The sequence below is a fragment of the Cutaneotrichosporon cavernicola genome (assembly GCF_030864355.1).
Source record: "Cutaneotrichosporon cavernicola HIS019 DNA, chromosome: 3".
Classification (NCBI taxonomy): Eukaryota; Fungi; Basidiomycota; class Tremellomycetes; order Trichosporonales; family Trichosporonaceae; genus Cutaneotrichosporon; species Cutaneotrichosporon cavernicola.
In genome coordinates, this window is record NC_083395.1 from 1,081,418 (window position 1) to 1,105,301 (window position 23,884).

The window sequence follows — 23,884 nt, forward strand, 5'->3', positions numbered from 1 at the left end:
TACTAGTGCAAGCGGCAGACGGAAGGTCGTAAAAATGTATAGAACGCATCTGATATGCAGAGGTAGTCTAGACTTGTCTACTCTAGTCGTCGCCCTTGTCAAGGCGCACGGCGGCGGCCGACTTGACGCCGAGCAGGTCGGTCTTGTGACCGACAAGGGTGCGGATGTCCGAGATCTTGTACTTGATCATGGTGGGACGCTCGAGCGACATGCCCCAGCCGAGCACGCGCACACCCTTGGGCAGACCCATGGGCTCGAGCATCTCTGGGCGGAAGACGCCGGACTGGAGTCAGCTTTGTAGAATGTGGGATTAGCTCACGTTGGCAATCTCGATCCACTTGCCCAGGCCCTCGTGCCACGAGAATACCTCCATCGACGGCTCGGTGTAGGGGTTGTAAGCGGGCTTGAAGCGCAGCTTGTGGTTGCCTGTCTTGGCAAAGAACTCCTTCATGAAGCCGATGAGATGGCCCAGCGTAATGTCGTAGTCGGCGACAACACCCTCGACCTGGTGGAACTCGGCAAGGTGGGTCGCGTCGGTCGCCTCGTTACGGAACACGCGGTCGATACTGAAGAGCTTGGCGGGCTTGAAGCCGCCAGGCTGGTTGGCGAGGCGATACAACATGTCGGTGGACACGGCGGTCGTGTGCGTACGCAGAAGGAGGCGCTCGCTATCAGCGCGTAAGAAAGGTGCGCGGTACCCGATCGAGCCGTATCCGCCAACCTCGTGCGTCTTCCTCACGCGCTCATAGTACGCCTCGTCGGGGATGAACGCCTTGGCGGGGTCTGGTGGTCAGTCCGCCCATCCTTCTCGTGGGCCACTCACCCTTGACGTAGAAAGTGTCCTGCAGCTCGCGTGCAGGGTGTTGTTGCGGCACAAACATGGCGTCAAAGTTCCAGAACGCGCTCTCAACAAAGTGGTTGGTGGGCATCTCGGTGAAGCCGAGGTCGAAGAAGATCTGCCGGAACTCCTCGCGCACCTTGAGCAGAGGGTGCAGTGCGCCGCCCTCGGTCGCCTGTCCCTGCGCGGCAAAGTTGTATGGCTTGAACTCGGCCTCCTTCCACTTGCCGCTCGACACCATGTCAGTCGACAGATCCGTCTCGAGCGTCTTGACCTCAGTCGCAAACTTGGGTCCCTTGGACGCGCTAAAATGGAGCTGTTTCCGCGCACCCACAAGCTTGCGCTTTATCAGCTCCTTGAGCACCTTGTCGCCGCCCGCCTGTCCGCCCGTGGTCTGCACCTCGCGCAGCTGCTCAGCCGTCTCGTCCACTGGCGCGGCGGCGGCGCGCACAAAGCCCGCACCGTCCTTGGCAATCCACTTGTTCTTGAACGCGCGGCCCTGGCCGACCTTGACAGTGTCGTCACCGAGGAGTTTCTGATGTCAGCTTGTCACTGAAATCGGGCCGTGTTCAAAGCCGGGTCCTGTTGGCAGACACGCTCGGACCATGTACGCTGACGCCGACCACCCTCTGTTCTACACTCACCTTGAGCTCTGGCACGGTGACCGGTGCACCGGCTCCGGCAGCGGGACACGCCTGCCACACGCGGAACTCGTGCGAGCCGCTCGCCGCAATCTGTGCTCCTTCTTCGGTGAGCCCGTACACATTGGTCGTGATCTGCTTGTAGTCGACCATCTGGTATTAGCCGGACCATCCTCATCCCACATGTTATGCAGGGACTAGGCATGCACAGCCCACCCACCTCCTTGCTCAGCAGCGAGTCTAGCGCCGACTTGACGACAGCCTGCGCCTCCTGGCTGCCCAGCAGCGTTCCGGCTGCCGAGATCGTCCGCGAATCGGTAAGTGTACCTGCCGGGGACGCATCGAGCGCCGTAAGAATGGCCGTCTGGACCTCGTCAACGGTGGGTAGCGCCATTTTGGTTTGTGCGATGTCAGACTCGTAGCTCGTCGCTTGTCGACTTGGACTTTCAGGCCAGACAGCAATAGCCACATGGCGATGGACGGAGTCGATCACGCGCGCCTACCTGTGCCTGAAGAGACATGGTTTCAGGTCCGGGAGCCTATCGATACTAATAACTTGAGTGTATTATAAATTTGTAATCCATTTCATGTTACAAGTTTGACCACGTTTCTCTCTGCGCGTTGTTTGGTTCCTTGATTCCTTGAGCCTACCTCACGACCTTCTCTCAACAACTTCAGCCCCTTGTCGTCACCCACATAACATGAACGCAGCCCAGCTCGCCAAGATGCCCCAGGCTGCACGAGCTGCCGTTCGCGCAGCGGATAAGAGTGGTGCGCTCGACCGCGGCGAGTTCACCATGGCTGTCGCGCGTGCCGACGTCATTAAGCGTCTCGGCTTGACTGCCAAGGCTGGAGACGACAGCTCCGTCAAGAAGGAGATCAAGGCGGCCGTGAGCGACGCGCTAGTAGGCTCCCAGCCTCTCCGCATCAGCTGACGTCAGGCTGCTCTAGAGAACGAGGAGGACGAGGGCGAGGAGGCTGAACCTTCCCCCGCAAAGGAAGAAGAGGAAGAAGAAGAGGAAGAGGACGACGAGGTAGAGGAGGTAGAGGGCGGCGAGGCCCAGGCCGAGAAGCAGGAGCCAGCACCGAGGAATAAGGCCGCACCCAGGCGCAGCAAACCCAAGCCCAAGTCCAAGGCCGCCGAGTCCGAGTCCGAGTCCGAGTCTGAAGATGACGACGGGGACGACTTCGAACCTTCCTCCGACGAGGGCCCGCCGCGGAAGAAGGTCCGGTCAAGCACCAAGGCAACGTCCCGAGTTGCCTTCAGTGCACACTCTCAATCGTCCACTCCGCTGAAAGGAAAGGACAAACCGCCCGCCAAGAGTGTGGAGAAGATCGAGGACTCAGATGAGGAGAATCCACTGGCCGAGCGCAAGGGCACAGAGGTGAATGCGGTAAGGTTCGCAAGTAGGCTGACAGCAGCCTGCGTCGCCGGCTCGCTCCGAGTCATCTATGTCAAGCGTGTATGACGAGCCGCCGAAGAAGCGTGGGAGGGGTGCAAGCGCCGAGAAGCCCAAGAAATCCAAGAAGGTCAAGAAGGATCCGAACGAGGGGGTGGGTACTTGGCACCCAGGGATTACGCTCATAGAAAGCTCTCGCCAGACGAAGCGCGTGTGGCTGACTTGAAGCGCATCGTCGTCGCCTGTGGTGTGCGCAAGCAGTGGTGAGTCCAGTAGCTCTTGGGTTTCGGAAGCTGACCTCCAGGACCAAAGAGTTCGCCGACTGTCCCACTGTGAGCTCGGTCCCAGCCAGACGACGGAATTGCAACTGACCGCAGCCCACATCCCAGATCGACCACTTAAGGGATCTCCTCCGCTCGCTCGGCATGAAGGGCAACCCTACCACAGGCAAGGCCAAGTCGCTCAAAGAACGTCGCGAACTGGCACAGGAGCTCAGTGAGTCACTCCCCTACAGATTATCGTCACTCCCCTACCAGGCTAATCGCAGACGACGTGCAAGAGTTTGAGTCCAAGCGCGGGGCCGGGGCCGAGCGGCCCGGACGCGGACGTGCCGAACCGGACAGGAAAGTGTCGTCGTCTGGCGCGATGGCGGCGGTGATGGACTTCCTCGACGACGATGACGACTAATTCGTGACTGGCTCTGTAGTCATGCATGTAGGCTATAGGCGAGGGAAGGTTTGGAAGAGACGCGTCTACCATTTGGGTGGTGTGCCTGGCGGAAAGGGGAATGTGGGAGTCCTGACGCCAGAAAACCCGTGCGGCTGTGGATTGCATTCGTCGGCTCAAGAGGATCTGAGTGCTGACCACTTACAACTGACCAACACGCGCCACTAGCCTCATCCCTAAAGAGGGATCTTAGACATGCTTGCCATACCAAAGAGCATTTGCACCACTCGAGGTGGGCATGTGAAGCTGGCGCCAGGGCAATTCAGCGCCACCCATTCACTCTTGCACCTTTTGTCTCGCTCCAATTCTGGCGCTCGGCCACAACCATGAGCGCCAGCATGGACAACTTCTCGCCACCACACTCATTCCAATGAGCTCAACACGCCATGCGCTGCGTGGCGCGCTACTGTGCGTCGCCCTCCTCGTGCTGCTCATGGTGATACCCCGCTATCCACAACCCGTGCGCGAGCGGCCCAGCATCGACAGACTGTTCCGTCCCGGGCGTTCCCAAGAACCATTCGTCGACGTCGAAAGTGTACCATGGACGACATATGATGGTGGTGAGTAAAGCTGCCAAGGTCTCTTGACACCGCGACGATGGGAGCTGGCTGCCTGCGCCGATGGTTCGCGGCGCGACAGGTACCCCATCCTGACGACCGCTGGAGCACGTCTGACGGCAGGTATCGAGGGCTATACCGTCTGGTCTAATCTCTACCTCTCAGGCGGTACGCTCGTCGCGTTCAGCAAAACGAAGGAGGCAGCGGACAGCCTTCCCAACGCCCGTGGCATCCTAACAGACTTTGACGGTGTCGAAAGATTGCCCGCTGGTCCTGACTTGTGGGCGACGATCGCGGGAGCGGATCTCGCACATGACCGGTTTGGCGAGGGTGCCGTGCGCCTGCCAGGCGTAACGTATCTGTTCAACGACCCGCCTGGCGAAAGTGAGTTCTATATGGGTGATCACTCCTCCATGGCCGCCGCCAGAAGGAACAGAACGGGTGGCCCCACAGGGAGGACAGAGAGCAAACAGGGCTCACACCAGGCAACTTGGTCGCGAGCCACTACCACTTCATTGTCGACCTGCTTGTGCCAGCGGCTCGGGCTGTCGCTTCCACACGCACCGCAGCTGGCTTGCCGTTGGCGGGCCCAGTGCGAGTAATCTTCCCACGGTGCGGCGCCGACCCGTCCTGGCGCGATGAGCGCGGCATGAGTACGCCCACTTTCTGCTGAACAAGCTAATGATAGACTCGTGGCTCCTCCGCACCATGTTCCCTAATATTGTGGTCGAGGACAAGCTGACGTGGGACGACTGGGCGCGGGGGGACGTGTCGTATGTGTTTGAGCAGGTGGTTATTGTGGATCGCTGTGAGTCAAGACGGATTGGAGAGCGGAGAGGAAGCAGGACTGACCCCAGCGGCTGCCCACTCCGCTTCAGGCGACGTCGCCCGCTGGGGCCGCATGAACGCCAACGTACCACACATGGATGCCCCTCGCGGCTTCTGGGACCCATTTAGTACGGCCATAGCCACCGCCGTTGGTGACCTGCTGCGTGTTGGTCGTTTCAATCTTCCCGTCGTGGTCTATTTCGACCGCAGCGCCGAACCGCTCATCAACCCGTCGTCAAATGACGCCCTCATCACCGGGCTCAGGGAGCTCACAGGCCGTTCAGAAGTCCACATCGCTCGCATTCAGGGAATGACGCGCCGGCAAAAAGTCGCACTTGTCTCGCGCGCCAACATTGTCGTCGGGCTCAACGCGGAGGACATGCTACAGATCATGTTCATGCAGGCCGGGAAGGGCAACGCGGTCGTAGAGCTGTTTGAGACGGACGGCTTTTCGTTCGACTACGCATTGCTTGCGCACATGCTCGGCCTCAAGCACATCGCAATACAGGGCAGCCGCGAGCTCACGCCCCAAATGTGGGACGAGCACCCCAACGGCAAGCGAGGACCGCAGCACGAGGACGTGATTGACATTGATGCGAGCGCGGTGCTGCATGCCGTCGTGAGACTACTGGACGAGCTGGAAGGCCAGGCGGGGCGTAAGCTGCTCCTCGGATAGTTTCATTTCTGTATATTAGTTTGGGTAGTTTTATGTGAGAGTTGGGCTCGTGTCAGGCAGGAGTGGGGCCAGGGAGATTCCGCGGCCGCAAGCGTGGCGTCGTGATCTTTCGCGCTCCGGTCCGGTTTGGACGGAGGACGTTGAAACCGGACGCAAGTGCGAGCCAGACTGGTCAGCGTCGTGGAGTGAACTGGAAGGACGATGCTCCATGGACGAGTCGGTTGGATCAATGAGAATGGTTTGCTCGAGCATGGAGTTATCTTTCTCAGCCGCCAATTGTACACGGATCGCAAGTCACCTTGTGCCAGTCGTCAAGTCACCTCGTGCCCGTCGTCAAGGCGATCGCATATTGACATGAGCACAAGAGCAGGTACCCTTGCCTGTTCTCTCCACCGGTTCTTGCGGCTGACCCAGAATGTGCGGACCACATGTATTTCGAGACGACTCGAGGCAACACGTCTTCTAACTGTGGCCTAACTCTGCAGCCTTAGTACCCAAAACTACCTCCATCATGCGCCACATCCTCGTCAACTTCCGCGATAGTAGAATACATCATCCACTCCCAGCTCCCAGATCTAGACGCGCGCACGCACGCACGCACGCCATGCAGACGAGTCGCTTAGAAGGAGATGGCGGCGCCACGCTGCTTCTTGTCACCGCCAAGCTCGAAGTGCTTGCAACGCTTGAGCGAGACCTGGTGCTTGGTCTTGCAAGTGGTGCACTCGAGGCGGAGGACGACCTTCTTGGTCTGGTTGTCAGCGGACTCTGGGGGGCCTGCTCACGGTCTTGGCCTTCTTGTGGAAGACGGGCTTGGTCTGACCACCGTAACCGCTCTGCTTCCGGTCGTAACGACGCTTGCCCTGGGCGGCGAGCGAGTCCTTGCCCTTCTTGTACTGGGTGACCTTGTGGGGGGTGTGCTTCTTGCAGGTCTTGCCCTTGCAGAAGGTGCGGCGGGTCCTGAGGGTTAGCTAACGCTCGATAGCGGCGGGGACACGAGGCAGTAGGAGTTGACAGGCGGTAGATGGAGACGTCGACCGGAGGAGATTAGGAGACCGAGAACTCTGGCCTTCTGTGCGCAAGACGGACTACCATCTAGCGCAGAGACACAAGTGCACGTCACGTAGACCGCACCGCAGCTCGATGTGAGCTCGCGCATCATCTCTCGCTGCCCGCGGGGACGACTTGTGCTGCCCACTCGGTTCTCGGTCCCAGTTCTCCTCCGTCCGCAAATCCTTCTCCAGCGACACGCCGCCTTCCTTCCCGTCCATCTCGACTCGTCCTCCATATCGCGAGCCTCGTGCGTAAAACGTACTTGGGAATGTTGACCCTGTAGCGTCAGCACATGTTCACAATCTCACACGGGACGGCGTTCCAGTCTTCAAACGGCCGTCCCTAGCCTCTCCAACACCGACAGCGCGCATCTCGAATCGGTGCAGACATCGGTGTCCGTTGCGTGCGCGCTGTCGGCGTTGCAGCTGGCGATACGCACATGGTGGGCGGGTGAAGGTCTTTTGTTGAGGGATGAAGAGGTGGTCGTGTCGCCGCCGAACTGAACGTAGCGAGGACTGGCTGCGGACCCAGAATCACCCAACTCTGTAATTCATTCTGATTGGTTAAATTCTATTGGATCTTGACCGAACGAAACTTTCGGCGATTAGAGCTTGCCCCGATCCTCACAAATTCTACCTTTAATCCAGAGCTATATTCCACGTGGAGTCATCACGTGACGACTAACACCCGCGCTGGGCTGGGCGTTTGAGGTGAGCAGCGTGTTCGACTTCATCCATCAAAAACGACGCCCAACATGTCGACCTTCGGTGAGTGCGTGCGTGCAGACGGCGCTGACAGCAGCTCCCCCTGAGGCCCACCAGCAGTTCCAGGTTAGTCGCGCGCGCGTTGTCGCGATCGAGGCGGATGGAGGAGATGTAGGGGGATTGAAGATTTGGAGCCAGTGTGCTGGGGACAATACTTGGCCCCAGAGCCTTGATCCTCCTGCGTTGATCGTGTGGTGTACCGCGAGACGCAGTGCACATGACTCTGCACGACGGAATGCGCGAGTCACGGATGGCAGTGGAGAGGGATGGGTTGCGGAGAAGGATTTGCGCATGCGGACAATGAGGGGAGACGGAAGACACTCGCATCCAGAACAGCGCTGACATCCAGCACATCCTTCGTCTCCTTAACACCAACGTTAAGGTAAGTCGCCAGTCGGCGCGTGCAGTGGAGTGGGACTTGGGACATCTGGGAGAGCGCTAGCTTGTTTGGTGGTGGCAATTGTCATCACGTCAATCGTGGTACTCTTCCACTGAAGAGACTGGCGAGTACAAGGAAACCACGGCAACACAGTTCTGCGCTGTCAAGCGTGTACGCCGGTGCTCGCCGACCTCTCGGATGCCCAGTCGCACGCACTTGCTCACCGACCACACTCCATTTAAACAGTGCTGACAACCAGGGTGGTGGCAAGGTCATGTTCGCCCTTACCGAGATCAAGGGTGTTGGTCGTCGTTACTCGAACCTTGTCATCAAGAAGTGCGTTGTGTCATACTCTGTTGTTACTAACCTCCAGGGCCGACGTTGACCTCAACAAGCGTGCCGGCGAGCTGAACTCGGACGAGCTTGAGCGCATTGTCACCATCATGCAGAACCCCGCCCAGTTCAAGATCCCCGCCTGGTTCCTTAACCGTCAGCGTGACCTCGTCGACGGCAAGAACTCGCACATCCTCTCCAACCAGATCGACCAGAAGCTCCGTGACGACCTTGAGCGCCTCAAGAAGATCCGCTCGCACCGTGGTCTCCGTCACCACTGGGGTCTCCGTGTCCGCGGCCAGCACACCAAGACCACCGGTCGTCGTGTTGGTGCCCGCACCATCGCCACCAAGGGCAAGAAGTAATTTTGTTCGTGGTAGCTGGACGGTAGGCTGGCAGGGCCGGCGCGAGGACGGGCGCAGGGCCTTTGTGTCATACATTTGGATGCACGCATTCTCCCACGGGAGCGGATCGACGATGTGTTGGTGCGCCGCTGGTGAAACACCGATGAGAGGCATGAGAGGTTTTACATGAGATGAGATTGTGACTGGGATGACCGTCAGCAACCTTGGTTGAGGGATATGCTTTACTGTACGAGCCGGTAACGTATGTAGGTCGTTGCCGCTGTTTACAGTCCAGCCACGCGGTCCTGTCTTCCCACTCATCACATAAGCATCTGCATCCTACTGGTGTGGATGTTGTGTCGCGTGAGGATTCAGTCGTCAGTAACGTTGCATATTGTGAGGGTTTCTTCCGTCGGCCTTGCGCATGCTGATCAGCTGATGGCAACGCTTCCACACATCGAGCTGTGTACTGTGTACTGGTACTGGTACTGGTGTACTTGGTAGGCGATGGGACCATCTCTCGTAACTGCGTAAACCGGACCATGTCGACGGAGTTGAGCCAACAATTCTAATAACGGACACCTTGCCATGCTCAATCTATAACTGTGCATACAGGATTCATCGCAGGCCAGGTACATCTTGTTGGTCATCCATTGTAGGGACGAGGGTTTCCGACGGAAGTGAAACTCCCACCCAGCGGCTGTGTGACGCGCCTGGTGATGCGTCATCCGTCATGTCACTTCCGGCCTGGCCTGAATTAGCGACCCGCGACCGATGTGTGTAACCCTATAACCCCACGATACTCACCTTGATGCCACGACTATATTAGCTTAGCTCTACCCACCTCCCCGTCTCATCATTACTGACCCCTCATCCACACAAATGTCGTACACTCTCCACGGATCCATCCTCTCCACCGTTCGTCCTCTAGACTACAAGAAGCTGACAATAAGTGCACCGCGCGTGTCGTCGCCTCTGGCGCGACCATCGGCGCGGACATCAAGCTCGAGAACCACGACTTCCACGCGATCCACGAGGCGGCGTGGGCGAAGAACCAGCCCTTCAACCAGATGCCCTACCTCGTCGACAACACGACTAGCTTCGAGATTTTCGAGTCCCGCGCCATCTGCAAGTACATCGCCAACAAGGCCGGGTCCGACCTTCTCCCGAAGCAAAGCGACGCCGAGGCTTACGGGCGCTTCGAGCAAGGCTGTTCGATCGAGCAGTCCAACTTTGACCCCGCCGCTTCGGGTCTCGCGTTCCAGCTCGTCTTTGCCAAGATGTTCGGCCTCGAGTGAGTGGACCCTGTCTCCTTTTCTTCCATGAGCAAGCTGACACGCAGGACCGACGTAAAGCTCGTCGAGAAGCTCAAGGGTGACCTCACCAAGAAGCTGCAGGGTTACGAGCGCCTTCTCTCGAAGCAGAAGTTCGTCGGCGGCGACAAGCTCACCCTCGCCGACATCTTCCACCTACCGTACGGCTCCATTGTCGCCCAGCTCGGCGTCGTCCCGAGCCTCACTGACGGCTCGCTCCCTCACGTTAAGGCGTGGTGGGACACCATCAGCTCGCTCCCCGCTTGGAAGGAGTACGAGCAGCAAAAGGCCGCTGCCATGGCCGCCATGGGCGCGGCCAAGTAAGTGTCGTAGCAGTATATCGAGCCTAGCTCTTAGATGTACATATCAGCAGAGTGGGAGAATGTAGCGGCCAGCAGAGCCCCTGATTGACAGCGTTTGGCCCCTCTTCCAGCCCACTTACGAACGTGTGAGTTTGGTGCCTGCTCCTCCACGTTGATCGAAGCGGGGTTCTCAAGATGTGAGGAGAGGATGGTTGACCGTAAGGCAAGCACAACCTGGCCATGCCTGGACATGGCAAGGCCAGTGTCATGTACAGTCACCTGGTATTCTCGACTTGACACTTCTGAATGCTGCAAGCCTGGAGACGTACTGCAACATGGACTGATGTAGGAGACGTCGAGCGAGTTAACTCGCTCGACAAGGTGTTGCCGATTTGGCCGGGCCAAGGCACGGTCTCAAGGGCGGGCTGGGGAATGCAGACGCGTCAGCTCCCGACTTAAGCTTGTCAACGACACACGACAACGACAGGATCACATAAGAGTCAGGAGATTATGAGATTAACAAGAAGGTCATGTACCACCTTCCTCTCCTCCCTCTGGGCACGTTTCGGCATTCTTCGCTCCATCTCTCGTTATCATTTATCCATTTCACCATCAAAGCCCAACATTCCCATACCTCTCCTCGTGCTCATCTCCTCCCTCTACTCACCTGTCCCACTCACTCTCCTAATCCAGCACGAAAGCGCCATGTTGCGTCCATTCCAGCCGCAGCGCCGCACCTTCGCTCGACCCTCACCTTCCCCGCCCCAACCCTCCATGTCTCCTCAGGACCAAGTCATTACGCCCTCCGCTTCACAAGTGCTTGCTCCCTCATCGCAGATATTCTCCGGTGAGAGAATCACCCCTCCCCCTGCCGGCCAGAGATTCTCTTCCAGGTCTCTGGTGTCGCAATCCACCCAGTCGACCTCGCAGTTGTGTCCGTTGCAACTGGCTCTGCAAGACGAATCCGTCGAGTTGGGCTCACTCACCAAGCCGGCTCCTGTAGCTGAGGCAGTCGGCTTCCTCGGCGAAGTGCACCTGGCTACGCACTCGCAGGCTCCCTGGCTCCAAGTCGCATGCAAGAGACTTAGGTCGACGGCCGACTACAGCGTCGCCAAGTCGCTCACAGAGGTTAAAGTTCTCATTGGTCTTAACCACTCTAACGTCAACACGATCCTCGACATAGTTGACGAGCCTCCCACTAATCAGGACGTCGGTCGCAATCGTTCTTGAACTCATGGCAGGGAGCGACCTCTTCTCAATCATCGAGAAGCACCAAGAACTGCCCGAGACTGAGACTCGGTGGATCGCCTATCAGCTGGTGGCTAGGCTGAAGTACATCCACGAGAAGAAGGTCGCTCATCGACGCTCACGGGGCAGAGGCGCACGGTATACTTGAGAAGTGCCGAGGGTATGTGAGTGCTCGTCAAGGTTCATGCTGATGGTAGAACGACTGGTCGTTCAGGTCTGCGTGGTGGAGAGACTGGAGTAAAGAGGGTGAGCGGGACGGTTGCCGGCGCAATTGACAAAAGGCTGTGATTTCATGCGCAAGTTATTCGCCCCTCGCCCAGGGAAACGGCCCACGATGGTCGAGGCTACCCAGCACAAGTGGTTCAAGGATGGCGAGGCCGCGCTCGAGAATCTCTATGACCGCGTGGCGATGAAGGGCGACGTGCTGAATCCAGCCTCTGCTTTGCAGGTCTGCAAATCCACTACAGGCAACTCCCGGGAGCGTCCTTTCCTATCGTCACCGACGGGCACATAACCGTCCAGCACGTCGCAGACGATGATTGGCCTTACTGAGAGCATCTTGTATAGTGTGCCGGAGGCTGACGAGGACATTGAGATGTCGTAGACAGGACAAGGCAACTGGTGCTGTGTGACGGCTGCATATGTTGTAGAAGGGTGGAGTAGCTGTAGCGTATCCAGTAGACTCTGATATAGTACAATAGTACACCACGAGTCTGGAGAAACGCAGTGTCAGCTCAGTGACGCTGCTGGTAGAGAAAGAGCAGCAGCAACCTGACCGAGGATTCGCACATTTTTGTTGTGAACAAGTCGTTCGTTTAGCTCAGTGGGAGAGCGTTCGCTTCACACGCGAAAGGTCGTGAGTTCGAAACTCACAACGAATAGGAAACGTTCTCTTTTGCTGTTTGCACGCATGTACACAAAGTCAAGCGTTTCGTTCTGTCCTGAACGTCCTGAACCTATCTGTAGAGTGGACTGCGTGAGTGGCGGGACCAAAAAGTCGGAGCTGGCGATCATCGCCGACCTCCACTTGCGCGATCTCGATCCGACTTGTTCATCCATCACCAATGCTCCGCGCCCTCCCCCGCCTGCGGGCGACTCGCGCGCTCGTCGGCGTACGTGCCCAGTCGACGCGCGCCAATGTCCTTGACGAGCTCGAGGCACGCGGCTTTGTCCAGGCCATCACGAGGTATGTGTTCCTTCATCTCAGCATCTCCGCTAACGACAGCGCGGACCTCCGGAAACAGCTCGAGTCTCCGACGACAGCGTATGCCGGCATCGACCCCAGCGCGTCGTCGCTGCACGTCGGCAACCTTCTTCCCCTCATGGGCCTACTACACCTGCGCGCCCGCGGCCACAGGCCGCTCGCTCTTGTAAGCTCGTCATCGTATGGTCACTGACGTAGATTGGTGGGGCGACGGGCATGATTGGCGACCCGTCTGGCCGCTCAACGGAACGCAACGCGCTCTCAGAGTCCGAGCTGGCGACAAATGTGGCCGGTATCACGGCACAGGTGCACGCCTTCTTTGAGCGCGGCACGATGTACGCCGAGAAGAGGGGATATTCTCCTGGCGAGGGGGGTGTGCAAGTCGTGAACAATTACGAATGGTTCAAGGGTGTTGGATTCCTCGAGTTTCTGCGTGACGTCGGCAAGTTTGCGCGCGTGAATACCATGCTTTCCCGCGAGAGTGTCAAGAACCGCCTAAACTCTGATGCCGGAATCAGCTTCACCGAGTTCAGCTACCAACTGTTGCAAGCACACGATTTCGCGACGCTATACAAGAACCACGATTGTCGGTTACAGCTAGGCGGAAGTGACCAGTGGGGCAACATTGTTGCGGGGATTGACATGATCCATCGCGTGAGGGGACAAGCTGCGACGGAGGCTGAGAGGGAGCAGAGGACCAAGAATCAGGCGCTGAACCAGGAGGCAAAGGCGGCTTCTGCGGCCTCTGCCCGGCGGGCAGCACGCGACGCGGCCAAGGAACAAGCTGAGCGGGCTGCCGAGGCAGTGGAGGCTGCGCGGTCCGAGGCGCCACCAGCATTCGGGCTCACCATCCCCCTTCTGACTACTGCCAGTGGGGAAAAGTTTGGAAAAAGCGCCGGGAATGCGGTCTGGCTCGATCCTGGTCGGACAAGCATCAATGACTTTTACCAGTTCTTTTATCGGGCGTCAGACGCCGACGTCGAAAAGTACCTCTCGCTACTTACGCTCGTGCCGCGCGAGCGGATCGATGCCGTCATGGCTGAACATGGCCGCTCGCCCAGGGAACGGCTGGCACAGGCGCTCCTCGCCGACGAGGTTACCGAGCTCGTCCATGGTCCCAAGGGCGTCGCGAAAGCGCATGCCGCCAAGGCTATCATGTATGCCAAGGACCCGAGGGCACTCAAGAGCGCCGACGTGCTCGCCGCGCTTGAGGGCGACCCGAGGCTTATTCGCGTCAAGCAGAGCGAAATCCGCGGTGTGCCCGTGTCCAAACTCGTCGCTATGCACGGACTCGTCGGCAGCCGGTCCGAAGCGACGCGCCTCATCAAGCCCCACAACACTGCGATCCACATCAACGAGATCCCCGTCACCGATCCCCGACAGGAGATTGTCGAGACCAGCCTCGTCGACAATCACCTCGCCGTCGTGCGCCGCGGCACGCGCGACATGCTCGTCTTCTACGTCACATATGACGATAAGTAGCGCCGGCATTGTAGCATCAATCACACTCCCCACTATGCATTCGTACAGCCAAATACACGAGGTACAGCACAAGAAATATGACACCCACTGTCTATATTACTGCCCACCAATGACCTGACCTCAATCAGATTTACGCCATCCAGCTGTGTGTCTGCCAGTCAAACGCGCCGTATTCCGGAATCGAGTCCTGGCGACGCGGCTGTTGCAGCATCCCAGGAACGGGCCCGTTGCCGAGATTTATCTGTTGCTGGTTCGGCGTCGAGCCCGTCGACGTCGTTAGCGGCGTCTGCTGGCTACTCGTTTGTGGGTTCTGGTTCTTGCTCTGATTCTGGCTGTTGCTGTTGTTGTCCCACGAGAAGCTGAATACGCGGCTCAGGAAGTCGTCTGGCACCTGCGCGACGCCAGCCGGACCAAGCTCGCCCTGGTGGGAGCTCGTCTGGGGCGGCGGGAAGTAGGACGCGAGCATCGACTCGACTGTTGGGTCGAGTTGCGAACCTTGTTGGAAGCTGGGGTTCGGCAGGTTGCCGAACATGCCCGCGTTGGCGCTGCTCGGGTCGACGTTGAAGTTGAAGCCGCCCTGCATCTGGTTCGGCATCCCGAGCTGACCTTGGAACATTGCCTGCGCAGGCGTGCCGTCACCCATGCCTGGCTGCGGAGCCTGGGGAGGGTTGGTCTGAGATGAGGGCATCGGGTACGCGCCGAACACTGGCCGCTCTGGAGTCGGGTCCCCTTTGCTGGGGCTCGGGTTGTTCATGTTTTCCGAGGACGGCGAGACGAAGGACGTGGCGCCGTTGGACACCGGGCTGTCCGTCTCGAGTTGGGCCTGGCGGATGAGGCGCTTGACTGCGCGCTGGAGGTTATGCTCCTCATCGTCGCCAGCCACATCACCGTCGTGCATGATCTTTCGCTTCTGTCCTGCGATAGAGCCCGAGGGCCGCCGCCTCTCTTCAACCTCGCCTGGATGTCAGTTGTCATAGTGAGATGCAACTCACTCATCAAGAAGTCCATGACCTTGACCGCCGCACGTGCTGGCACGGACGACTCGATCTGGCGCATCTGGTTGAGCGCGCCCTTGACCTCGGCCACCTTCTCCTCGTACGTCTTGGACTTCATTTCACGACGAGTCGTCTTCAACAAGTCGATTATGACAACCATGCCCGAGACCGTGACATAGAAGAGCGGGATCCACCACTTCTCGAGGAAGCGCGCGACGCCGCTGTCGTCCGACATCATGCGGAGCGAAGCCCGTGCAGCGCGGATGCATTGCTCCTTAGAGTACGCGAAACGTTCATCCTCGTAGCCGCGCGACAGCCACGGGCGGTGAAGACGCAACATGCGCGAGTGGATCGCGAGACTGAGGGTGATCTTCTCGTAGTGCTCGACTAGCTTCTTGGGGTCTGAGGACGCGTCCTGGGGAATGGACGCCGAGCCGTCCGGCTGGAAGAAGGCCGGAAGCTCGAGCATGGCCTTGCGCAGCTCGCGGTCGACACTGAGGATGAACGAGTACGGCGGGTGGTTGTTATTGTTGGCCTGCCAAATCTGGCGTTGGCTGATCTCGGCAAACTTGAGCTTGGCGAGCTGGAACGACATACGCGTGCGCACGTTGACGGGCTGTGGGCGCAGAGGCTGGTCGTCGACAAGGTCCTCGTCCTCAATGTTCGCAGGTAGGGCCGTCTTGACTGCATGGTTAGCTGTGCCCTGACGTCCCAGCGACGTCACTCACTCTGGTCAGGCTGGATACTGCTCGCGTAGTTGTAACTCGGCGCCAGCGACCAGTCGAGGAAAACGAGCTGCCACCAGATGCGGCGGCCGACTTCGCGCTGGATGAGGCTCTCCCAGCGTCCCTTCCACATTGGCAGAGGGCGTCCTTCGACACTCTGCTGCTCCGCTCCAAGACGCGAAATGCCGAGGCCCTGCGCAATCTTGATGGCGGCACCAAGGAGGGCCCACGCCGCGTCCGCGCGGTCGCGGTTGTTCTTTTCGTCAGTCACCAATTGGAGGTTAGGCCTCACCATCAAGACGGTCATCAGAATCGTGGCTTGAAGGTTCTCCAGGGTGTGGGTCCCCATAAAGTCACTCGCCCACTGTGCAGAACGCGCGGCCGCGTACCAGATGTCCGAGAGACCCGAAACCTCCTCTGGGCTAAAGTGTTTGCCGGTCTCCGCCGAGTCCATGAAATGGAGACCAAGCTGCTGGTGAGCAACTGCGCCACATCGGCTTACTCACGGTTATGACCACTAAGTAGATGGCGAGGAAAGGCATTGAGATCTCGTACACGACGCGGTCTTGTGGGAGTGCCCAGAGGTCACGACACTGACTGAGGAAGGTTGGGACATGCAGTACCCGATGGAGCCAGTCGACGCGGAGTAGGAACGCGTTAACGAGTAGCTCGCCGCGCTCCTTGGTGGGAAGGACTCGGGTGAGTGCGTTGAGGATGATATCAGTCCTCTTGTAGCACATGTCGAAGACGTCCATTGGAGCCATGGCCTCGGACAGCGCAAGGAAACGCGAGCGGCGCTCCTCTTCGTTACGGGCAGGTTGGAGGTCGTACGAAGCGGTACCCGCGACAAAGGACTGCATGTCCCCCTCGCCAGCAGCAACGCCTGAGCGAGCAAGATGGTACCCTTGACCTGGCGCTTTGCTGATGGTCGACTCCTTGCGACCGCCGAGCACGGGCAGTGAATGGGAGCCGTCGACACGGGACCGACCAAACGCTAAGTGCTCGAGTGTGAGGGCCGCCCCTTCCGTGTCGCTGACGTTGTCGTCGTCGTCTTCAAGACCAGTCGAGGCCCGCCCAGAATGGGGCCGCTCCACAGCCTGTGTTGTCTGGACCTTTGTGCGGATCTGCGAGAGGAAGCTCTCAAGATCAGCGGGCACAATCGAGCCCGACTTGACGAGTGCCGCCTCTAGAGCATCGACACGATGAGCGAGGTTTGCAAGATCTTGGGTCGTGGCGTAATTGGAACTATCCCGTCAGCTGTGATCCACGAGGGGCATGAGCTCACGATGCAACAAGCTGCTTCTCCGCCTGAAAGTCAGCGCCGTCTGTGAAGGAAGGTAGTCAATTCTCACAGTGCCGACCTCGTGGCAGCGAGCCTGATCTTGCCTCAAAATACATGGTCCTGTCAATGTCAGTCGCCACAAACAAGCTCAGCGCAAGGTCGGACCCACCACAAGGGAACCTGTACCGTCAGCACTGTCACATCCGCGAACACTGCTCCACAGTCCGCAACCATACGCAGCGCTGCCGCACAGCTCGGCACCACTCACTTTTTATCACACTTGATCTTTCTGCACTAGTCAGCGGGAATCTTCGGAACAGGGTTTGGGCTGGAGACTAACCGCCTTCGACATTCAGAGCAGCTTTGCACGACACGGCGGCGAGTAGCGTGCGGCTTCTTCTCCTTCTTGACCTCCTTGGGGCCGGCCACCTCCTCCTGCTCTTCCTCGTCGCCGCTCATGACGATCTGTGAACTGTCGTCGTCGACGATACCTTCAGAGTGGGATCGTGCGGAACGCGAGGAAGGCGAGTCCTTGAGATGGAGGAGTTGAGGAAATGGTGGCAGCTGCGGGATGCCCTTTGGTAGTGGTGGATACCCCTTGGATGCGGGGGGTTGAGACATCTGGGGCTGCGTGTGGCGAAGGTGAGGGCGTCGGGCGGCTTGGTATGATGTTTCGAGTACCGGACTAAAGTGGCGGGATGAGGACGGCAGACGGCCGGGATGTGCGGGTAGCTGATGTGCGCCGGGGTTGCCGAGTTGCAAGCTGGGAAGGGAGGGGTGGATGGATGGAATGGAAACAAGTAGTGATGAGTGTGATTCGGATGAAGAGTAGTTCTGTTGGTCGGTGGAGGGGAAGGGAGGGGGGAAGCCAAGGAATTGGAGCGGAAGGGAGAAGGTTGGGAGATTGGATGACTGATTGTTAACTAGAGTATATAGGGTAGTTTTGTGATCAAAGAAATCAATGAATGGGGTGGCCAACTACCAAACCCTAACCCGTTAACCTGCGCTAGTCTAACTCTTATGATCTTATGATCTTATTGTTGGTGACGTTGAATTTCAAGCTCGGTTTCTGAGCTCTGTCTCGTCTACGGCTTGGATCTCTGAAACTCGAGGTGGGCAACAACAACTGTTCCGTTACTCGTGTACTCAACAGGCCCATTATTCTCATGCCTCCAAAAGTCGTTCCCCGACTTGTGACTCACCTCACTCACTGGAATTACTTGGAGTGAAACTCTTCATTCATCTGCCCCGATGAAGTGGCCCATGCCCAGATAAACCCGGGCCGCGAATAACGACTTGAACTGGTCTCTGAAGTGATGCTCAAAACATCAGCCACTGACATCTTTGTCGAGTCCAACTTCCCTGGACCTTCAAACACTCCACATGTCGACATTAACTAATCCTAAGTGTGTCATTAGCGGGCTAAATCGGACAAGTCCGCCCATTTAGCAACTCTAATCAAACCCTCCTGCTCCTGACTGGTCCGTGCGGCATCCTCAATCTTGCAAACACGTGAGCGTACTTTTGCCCTGCGGCAATCGGGCGATGTGCTCACAACTGAAACTGTTGCGAGTTTCACCCAAGTTGAAGAACTGGGGAGAGCGCCCAATCCTCCAAAGGAGAATTCTCGTGCCCCCTTCATGTGGATCGAGATACGCCCGAAGCACCCATGACCAACATTGCTGGGATTCCTATCTGCTCGAGCTGTGGCCCCTCTCTCGTGAGTCCTACTGTCACGCCCCCTTTCCTGTTCCATGACGTCTTTCAAGCTTGCGCCCGTTAGAGTTGGCACCTCCACTTGGATGACAGACGGCATGCTCAAGTAGGAAAGATTTGTTCAGTTTGCGTGCATTGCGGTAATGCATGCACTACTGCTCAAGGGGCGCGTTATACTCGGCCAGGTCCATCCACCACGCGTAGCGACAGCCTCAGGAAGACGCCGCGAGGTTGCGGTGTCTAGCGGCGCTTAGTGGTTACCGCTAATCGCCAGATTAGCTGGCAGCAAGTGGTCGTGTAAGTGTAACGATAATGGACGATAGGGCTGCTCTTCCTAGCTGCAGGGCGTCCCCGATCCCCGAGAGCAGAAAAATGGCAGGGCGATAATCCTTAACCGATATAAGGGGGACACGTGCTGTACAGTCGAACTGACAAGGCTGGGGGCGTCGTTCGCCACGCATCGAACTGCGAGGCTAGGGAGGCGTCTAAATCACCTCTGTTGGACTGGCTCTGTTTCATCTAGATCCAGAATAACCTGAATACCTGGCTGCGGCGTCTCTCGACGCCAATGGCACATAATAAGACGGCTCACATATTAGCGCTGGTGGACCCGTCGAAGATAGCCATGATAGTACTGAAGGAGACCCAAATTCAGTACCAGAAGAGCCAAGGAAAGAACGTACACTAGCGTGGATGCATGGATTGATGGCAGCACTAGTTGAATGGTGCCACCAGCACCGTGGTTAGACCACCTCCACCTCTACTTCCGGTTGTTTTCCGACAGCGAAGAGGCGGGAGATGGACGGATGCAATTCGGGATGTGGCGCTGACGCACGCCATACGCCGCCTTACTTCTGACGGTACATGATTCTATCTACACGGCGACGTGGCGCTCTTTCTCGGAGACAACAATGTCGCTCTCCGAGTCAAGGCGAACATGCGTCCGGCCAACCGGCACCATTCGCGCCTTCTTGTTCTTGCGGCGGCGGCAGAGACACCAGATGAGCTGGGGTTAGCTCCTCCAGGAACGGACATACCCCGCCAAGCAGGGCGATACCACCGAGCGTGCTGAACAGGATCGCACACACGATCGTGATGGTTTGTTTCTTGACTTGTTCGAGTAGCGCGTCTGCCTGTTGCTGCATTGCAGCAGCTAGCGCGGCAGTCATGGCATTCGGGTCGAGAGGGTTGAACGGAAGCCCGCTACCTCCCGTCCCCGCGTTGGCTGCCATGGCCGTTCCCGAGGCGGTTCCCGTACCGGTCGCCGCGGGGGCGTTCCAAACCTTGGTGACAGTTGTCGGGAAGGGGAAGTTGAAGGCGTAGGTCATCGTCGTTGGCTCCGTGCCGGTCGGGAGCAAGCGGGTTGGCCACAGGTCCATCAGGTCTGGGTTGGGTGCGGCGAGCGCGGGGAGTGCAAGAAGGGGAGCGAGAACGAGTGAGAAGAGCATGATAACTGGTATGGGCGAGCTTTGATGTTACAGCGAGTCTACGTTCAAAGGCGATACCCTAGAAGATAGTACAGACGTCGAGAACCAGACAAGACAGGGAAAAGAGGTCAGCATGCGGTTTAAGAGTGTCAATGAGCCTCATCCAGCCGTCTCACCCATCGCAACGCGCCAGATTAGCGTGATGGCACGAGTAGAACAACCTCAGTGCGGGAACAGATGATGTAAGTTGGAATGAGACGATCAGACGAGGATGGTTGCGAAGCTGGAATCGGGTGTGAGGTCATTCCGCACACGCCTGGTCAGGCACCCGTCAGTGAAGTCGTTCGGCCTTTGAAACCTCTCTGCTTGATAGAATAGTCGCACACATGCATGCATGATGCGATGGATGCAGGGCAAATGGCCGACGGCTATGCGACCTGCGCACCGAGGCCTTCGGCAAGCATGCGTGCCGGGCGCGCAACCTCGCCCCTCTCACCCATGACAGTGAGGCGGACGCTCACGCCCACCAGGTCAGGTGAATCGTCCAGCGCAGGCATGGGCGTGAGCTCGTACTTCCTAAACGCCCAGTTGAGCACGTGCGATTCGTACCCGCCTGCAGACGGGAAGCGGACAATGCCCTTGACTGCTGTCAGCCAAGACACCAGAAATAGGAGTACTCACTGCGGTAGATCTCCGGGATGTACGCGAACTTCTTGAGCTGCGCTTCAAGCTCCTCGCGCGGGAGTGGCTGTACCTCCTCTACCATCTCCTCCCCGTCTTTACAAGAGCCACACTCCTCTCCCTTCTTGTGAGAGTGTCCTGGCCTCCGCCCCCCTCGCCACACCGACTTGGTCTGCACCTCGTCAATGTGCGCCCCCTCGCCTCCAATCGCAGCCCACGTGTCTGCTTCCTCGCTCCCTTTCAGGAACAGCGTACTGTCGAGCCCGAACACGAGTTCCGGCGTCAGCGGCTTCTCGCGGCTGACCTTGATGTGCGGTGTCGAGTCGGTCAGGTCGCCTAGCCGGTCGAGGAGGAGATCGAACTCCCGCTCGGACACGTCCTCGTGCTTGCTTAGGATATGCAGGTCTGTGTACTGCGCCTGCAGTTTGGCAGTCGGCGAGTCGTCCTCGTATCCCCTGAAGTTTACGCAGTCGATGACCGTCACGACACCGTCAAGCTTGAAGCCCTTGGACTCGAGCGAGCGGATCTGCAGCGCCAGCGTGGCCGGGAAAGCGGAGCCACTGCCGTCAGCGCGGAGACAAGGGAGACGAAGAAACGGGTGAGACTGAGCCCAAAAAAAATCAGACTAGCCCATCTGGGAACGCTTGGAGTCCCATCCCTCTCCCAGTAAGCACCCACCTCGACTCAATGATGATCCTGTCAGGATGGTACTTTTCCCGTATCTCAACGAGGGCGTTCTCCACGAGTCCGACCATCGTGCAGCACAGACACCCATTGAGGATCTCAGTCACTCCGGAGATGTTACTCTGCTTCGCAAGCAACGAGTCGACTGAGGTCAGCGCCCATCCGGTGGAAGCGCGGAGTTTGAAGGAACGGAACGGAACGTACCCTCCACATCGCCGTACTCGTTCTTGAGCAGCATGACCTGCTATCAGCTACACCAATTCACGCCACTGCGCTCCTCACCTTGTAATCCTCCGGAAGCTTGCCCAGCAGCCCGAGGATTGTCGTTGTCTTGCCCTGTCGGTCAGTTGACGTGCTCGCTGTAGCTAAATGCCACTAACCGCGCCTGTCGTCAGCCATGTCCTCGGAGTTGAGCGCGCGCGTACCAAGGAACCCCGTGAAGCACGTCACGGGCGTCGGTTTCCATTCGTCTGTCTCTCCCATGTTGTCGATGATGCGATGTCAAGCGTTGACACCGCGCCGCGCCCCATGTCTGCGCTCGATGGGGTGGAAGTGTGGAGGCCCCGGAAATCGTATCTCCTGAATTGGTTCCGCTCGACCATCCTCGATTTCGGGCCACCCAAGCGTACTCTGACAAGGTGACTCATATCTATCAACCATGCCCGCGCTCCAACCCATCGCCGATGTGCCAGGGCACGCCGACCCAGCGTGGGCCGTCGCCTTCAACCCCGCGCGCTCTCTCCTTGCGTCGTGCAGTACCGACCGCGCTGTACGGCTGTATACCTACACCCTCCCTCCCTCTTCCTCTGACGACTTCCCATCCCCGTCCTCGCCCAAGCCGGTGTTCAGCCTCGTAACCAGCATTCCGACGGGGCACAAGCGCACTGTCCGATCGATTGCGTGGGCGCCGGGAGGGCGGACGCTCGCGACCGCCAGCTTTGACTCGACAGTCGGTGTTTGGGAGGAGGAAGAGGAGGGCGAGTGGGAGTGCGTCACCACGCTTGAAGGGCACGAGAACGAGTGCAAGAGCGTTGCATTCAGCGCGGACGGCGGGTTGCTCGCGTCGTGCTCGCGCGATCGCAGTGTTTGGGTATGGGAGGGTGAGTTGCTGGGTGGCGGCACTGACGCCAGTCCAGCCGGATGCCGACTTTGAGTGTATTGCCGTGATGATGGACCACGGGGCGGACGTTAAGGCAGTCGCGTGGCACCCGCACGACGAGGTGGGTTCCAACTAAAGCCGTTCTCTGACGACAGCTCCTCGCGTCCGCGTCCTACGACTCGAACATCCATCTGATGTTCGACGACCCAGACAGTGACTGGACGTTAGTCCAGCGCCTCAAACCCGCCCTCGAGGCCACGCCGCTGGAGATCCCAGCCACGGCCTCCCCGTCTCTTCGTGAGGCACTCTCCCCAACGCCACCGGAGAAGGAAGCGCTGGCGCTCGATATCCCGCCCCTCGTCGAAGACGAGACGGTGTGGTCCATCGCCTGGTCGCCGAACGGGCGCTTCCTCGCTTCGGGCGGCGATTGTGGTGGTGTGCGTCTTTGGGAGCGCGTGCCTCGCGCTCAGGCCGAGGCTGAGGAGATTGGCGAGATGGAGGTCGCGACTGGCATGGAGATGCGCGAGGTCAGCCACACGGCAGCGCATGCTGGCGCCGTGTTTGCACTTGCATGGGGTCCAGGGCCGGGAGCGGGCCTGCTCGCAAGTGCAAGTGCTGATGGGCGTATCATCGTCTGGGAAGTCGAGGACGGCAAGCTCGTGCCGATTGCCGGCGTCAGGGAGGCCCACGGCGTCGCAGACGTGAACGGACTCGGGTGGAATGTGAGGGAGGACGGGAAGGGAGCGGGCCTCCTGGCCAGCGCGGCGGACGACGGGAGCGTCAAGGTGTGGCGCATTGTTGCGGACGAGTAGAGAGGAAAATAGAGTTGTAGAGAGGCAACATTCCATCCGCATTTCACAGGTTACCGATTTCTGACTGCTTGTGGCGTACAACTTGTGGGCTGTCCCATCTTGAGGCTCTCCTGCACACCCTTGCTCGACGGCACCGTTGCCTTTGCCTGGGCTACGCGAACCGCGTCTTCGAGAATCGCAAGGCGTCGACGCCACGCAAGTCGGTCATGTCCTCATCGCTCCATCCACGCCCCAACATCTCCTACGGTGGCGTTCCGACACGCAATCCGAACTCTTGTTTGCAGGCAGTGTATCGTTTGCTATCTCCATCGCGGGAGGATTCTATGCTGACACGCCTGTAGCACTTATCGTTGTGAAGCATACACACCACGGCCTACG

At 58.6% G+C, this 23,884-nt stretch overlaps 11 protein-coding genes across 11 annotated transcripts; 6 read left to right on the plus strand and 5 right to left on the minus strand.

Annotated features, from left to right (window-relative positions):
* Positions 1-82: 82 nt before the first annotated feature.
* FRS2 (uncharacterized protein) lies at positions 83-1,873 on the minus strand (the record flags this gene model as incomplete). The annotated part of the gene is made up of 5 exons (XM_060598852.1): positions 83-283; positions 320-783; positions 824-1,373; positions 1,483-1,632; positions 1,700-1,873. The coding sequence occupies 5 exons, from the start codon at positions 1,871-1,873 to the stop codon at positions 83-85; spliced, it is 1,539 nt and encodes a 512-aa protein (XP_060455604.1).
* A 307-nt stretch (positions 1,874-2,180) lies between these two features.
* On the plus strand, positions 2,181-3,566 carry CcaverHIS019_0304100 (uncharacterized protein; the record flags this gene model as incomplete). Its single annotated transcript, XM_060598853.1, has 7 exons — positions 2,181-2,369; positions 2,421-2,864; positions 2,902-3,033; positions 3,072-3,142; positions 3,184-3,211; positions 3,257-3,374; positions 3,427-3,566. 7 exons carry the CDS (start codon positions 2,181-2,183, stop codon positions 3,564-3,566), a joined length of 1,122 nt encoding a protein of 373 aa, XP_060455605.1.
* Positions 3,567-3,975: 409 nt separating this feature from the next.
* On the plus strand, positions 3,976-5,666 carry CcaverHIS019_0304110 (uncharacterized protein; the record flags this gene model as incomplete). The annotated part of the gene is made up of 5 exons (XM_060598854.1): positions 3,976-4,165; positions 4,286-4,546; positions 4,648-4,815; positions 4,851-4,970; positions 5,020-5,666. 5 exons carry the CDS (start codon positions 3,976-3,978, stop codon positions 5,664-5,666), a joined length of 1,386 nt encoding a protein of 461 aa, XP_060455606.1.
* Positions 5,667-6,285: 619 nt separating this feature from the next.
* Positions 6,286-7,270, minus strand: RPL44 (uncharacterized protein; the record flags this gene model as incomplete). The annotated part of the gene is made up of 5 exons (XM_060598855.1): positions 6,286-6,414; positions 6,449-6,623; positions 6,979-6,993; positions 7,156-7,215; positions 7,254-7,270. 5 exons carry the CDS (start codon positions 7,268-7,270, stop codon positions 6,286-6,288), a joined length of 396 nt encoding a protein of 131 aa, XP_060455607.1.
* Positions 7,271-7,470: 200 nt separating this feature from the next.
* RPS18 (uncharacterized protein) lies at positions 7,471-8,557 on the plus strand (the record flags this gene model as incomplete). The annotated part of the gene is made up of 5 exons (XM_060598857.1): positions 7,471-7,483; positions 7,518-7,546; positions 7,830-7,862; positions 8,119-8,195; positions 8,233-8,557. The coding sequence occupies 5 exons, from the start codon at positions 7,471-7,473 to the stop codon at positions 8,555-8,557; spliced, it is 477 nt and encodes a 158-aa protein (XP_060455608.1).
* Positions 8,558-9,418: 861 nt separating this feature from the next.
* Positions 9,419-10,173, plus strand: CcaverHIS019_0304140 (uncharacterized protein; the record flags this gene model as incomplete). Its single annotated transcript, XM_060598858.1, has 3 exons — positions 9,419-9,454; positions 9,490-9,830; positions 9,879-10,173. 3 exons carry the CDS (start codon positions 9,419-9,421, stop codon positions 10,171-10,173), a joined length of 672 nt encoding a protein of 223 aa, XP_060455609.1.
* A 2,290-nt stretch (positions 10,174-12,463) lies between these two features.
* Positions 12,464-14,085, plus strand: MSY1 (uncharacterized protein; the record flags this gene model as incomplete). Its single annotated transcript, XM_060598859.1, has 3 exons — positions 12,464-12,585; positions 12,625-12,769; positions 12,802-14,085. 3 exons carry the CDS (start codon positions 12,464-12,466, stop codon positions 14,083-14,085), a joined length of 1,551 nt encoding a protein of 516 aa, XP_060455610.1.
* A 130-nt stretch (positions 14,086-14,215) lies between these two features.
* Positions 14,216-17,708, minus strand: CcaverHIS019_0304160 (uncharacterized protein; the record flags this gene model as incomplete). The annotated part of the gene is made up of 10 exons (XM_060598860.1): positions 14,216-15,042; positions 15,078-15,764; positions 15,809-16,061; positions 16,098-16,277; positions 16,312-17,050; positions 17,091-17,113; positions 17,158-17,207; positions 17,257-17,267; positions 17,356-17,376; positions 17,428-17,708. The coding sequence occupies 10 exons, from the start codon at positions 17,706-17,708 to the stop codon at positions 14,216-14,218; spliced, it is 3,072 nt and encodes a 1,023-aa protein (XP_060455611.1).
* Positions 17,709-19,677: 1,969 nt separating this feature from the next.
* Positions 19,678-20,251, minus strand: CcaverHIS019_0304170 (uncharacterized protein; the record flags this gene model as incomplete). Its single annotated transcript, XM_060598861.1, has 2 exons — positions 19,678-19,809; positions 19,841-20,251. 2 exons carry the CDS (start codon positions 20,249-20,251, stop codon positions 19,678-19,680), a joined length of 543 nt encoding a protein of 180 aa, XP_060455612.1.
* Positions 20,252-20,658: 407 nt separating this feature from the next.
* CcaverHIS019_0304180 (uncharacterized protein) lies at positions 20,659-22,078 on the minus strand (the record flags this gene model as incomplete). Its single annotated transcript, XM_060598862.1, has 7 exons — positions 20,659-20,873; positions 20,912-21,471; positions 21,590-21,740; positions 21,800-21,836; positions 21,878-21,931; positions 21,976-21,980; positions 22,021-22,078. The coding sequence occupies 7 exons, from the start codon at positions 22,076-22,078 to the stop codon at positions 20,659-20,661; spliced, it is 1,080 nt and encodes a 359-aa protein (XP_060455613.1).
* A 175-nt stretch (positions 22,079-22,253) lies between these two features.
* On the plus strand, positions 22,254-23,506 carry CIA1 (uncharacterized protein; the record flags this gene model as incomplete). The annotated part of the gene is made up of 3 exons (XM_060598863.1): positions 22,254-22,695; positions 22,727-22,815; positions 22,850-23,506. 3 exons carry the CDS (start codon positions 22,254-22,256, stop codon positions 23,504-23,506), a joined length of 1,188 nt encoding a protein of 395 aa, XP_060455614.1.
* Between the last annotated feature and the right edge of the window lie 378 nt (positions 23,507-23,884).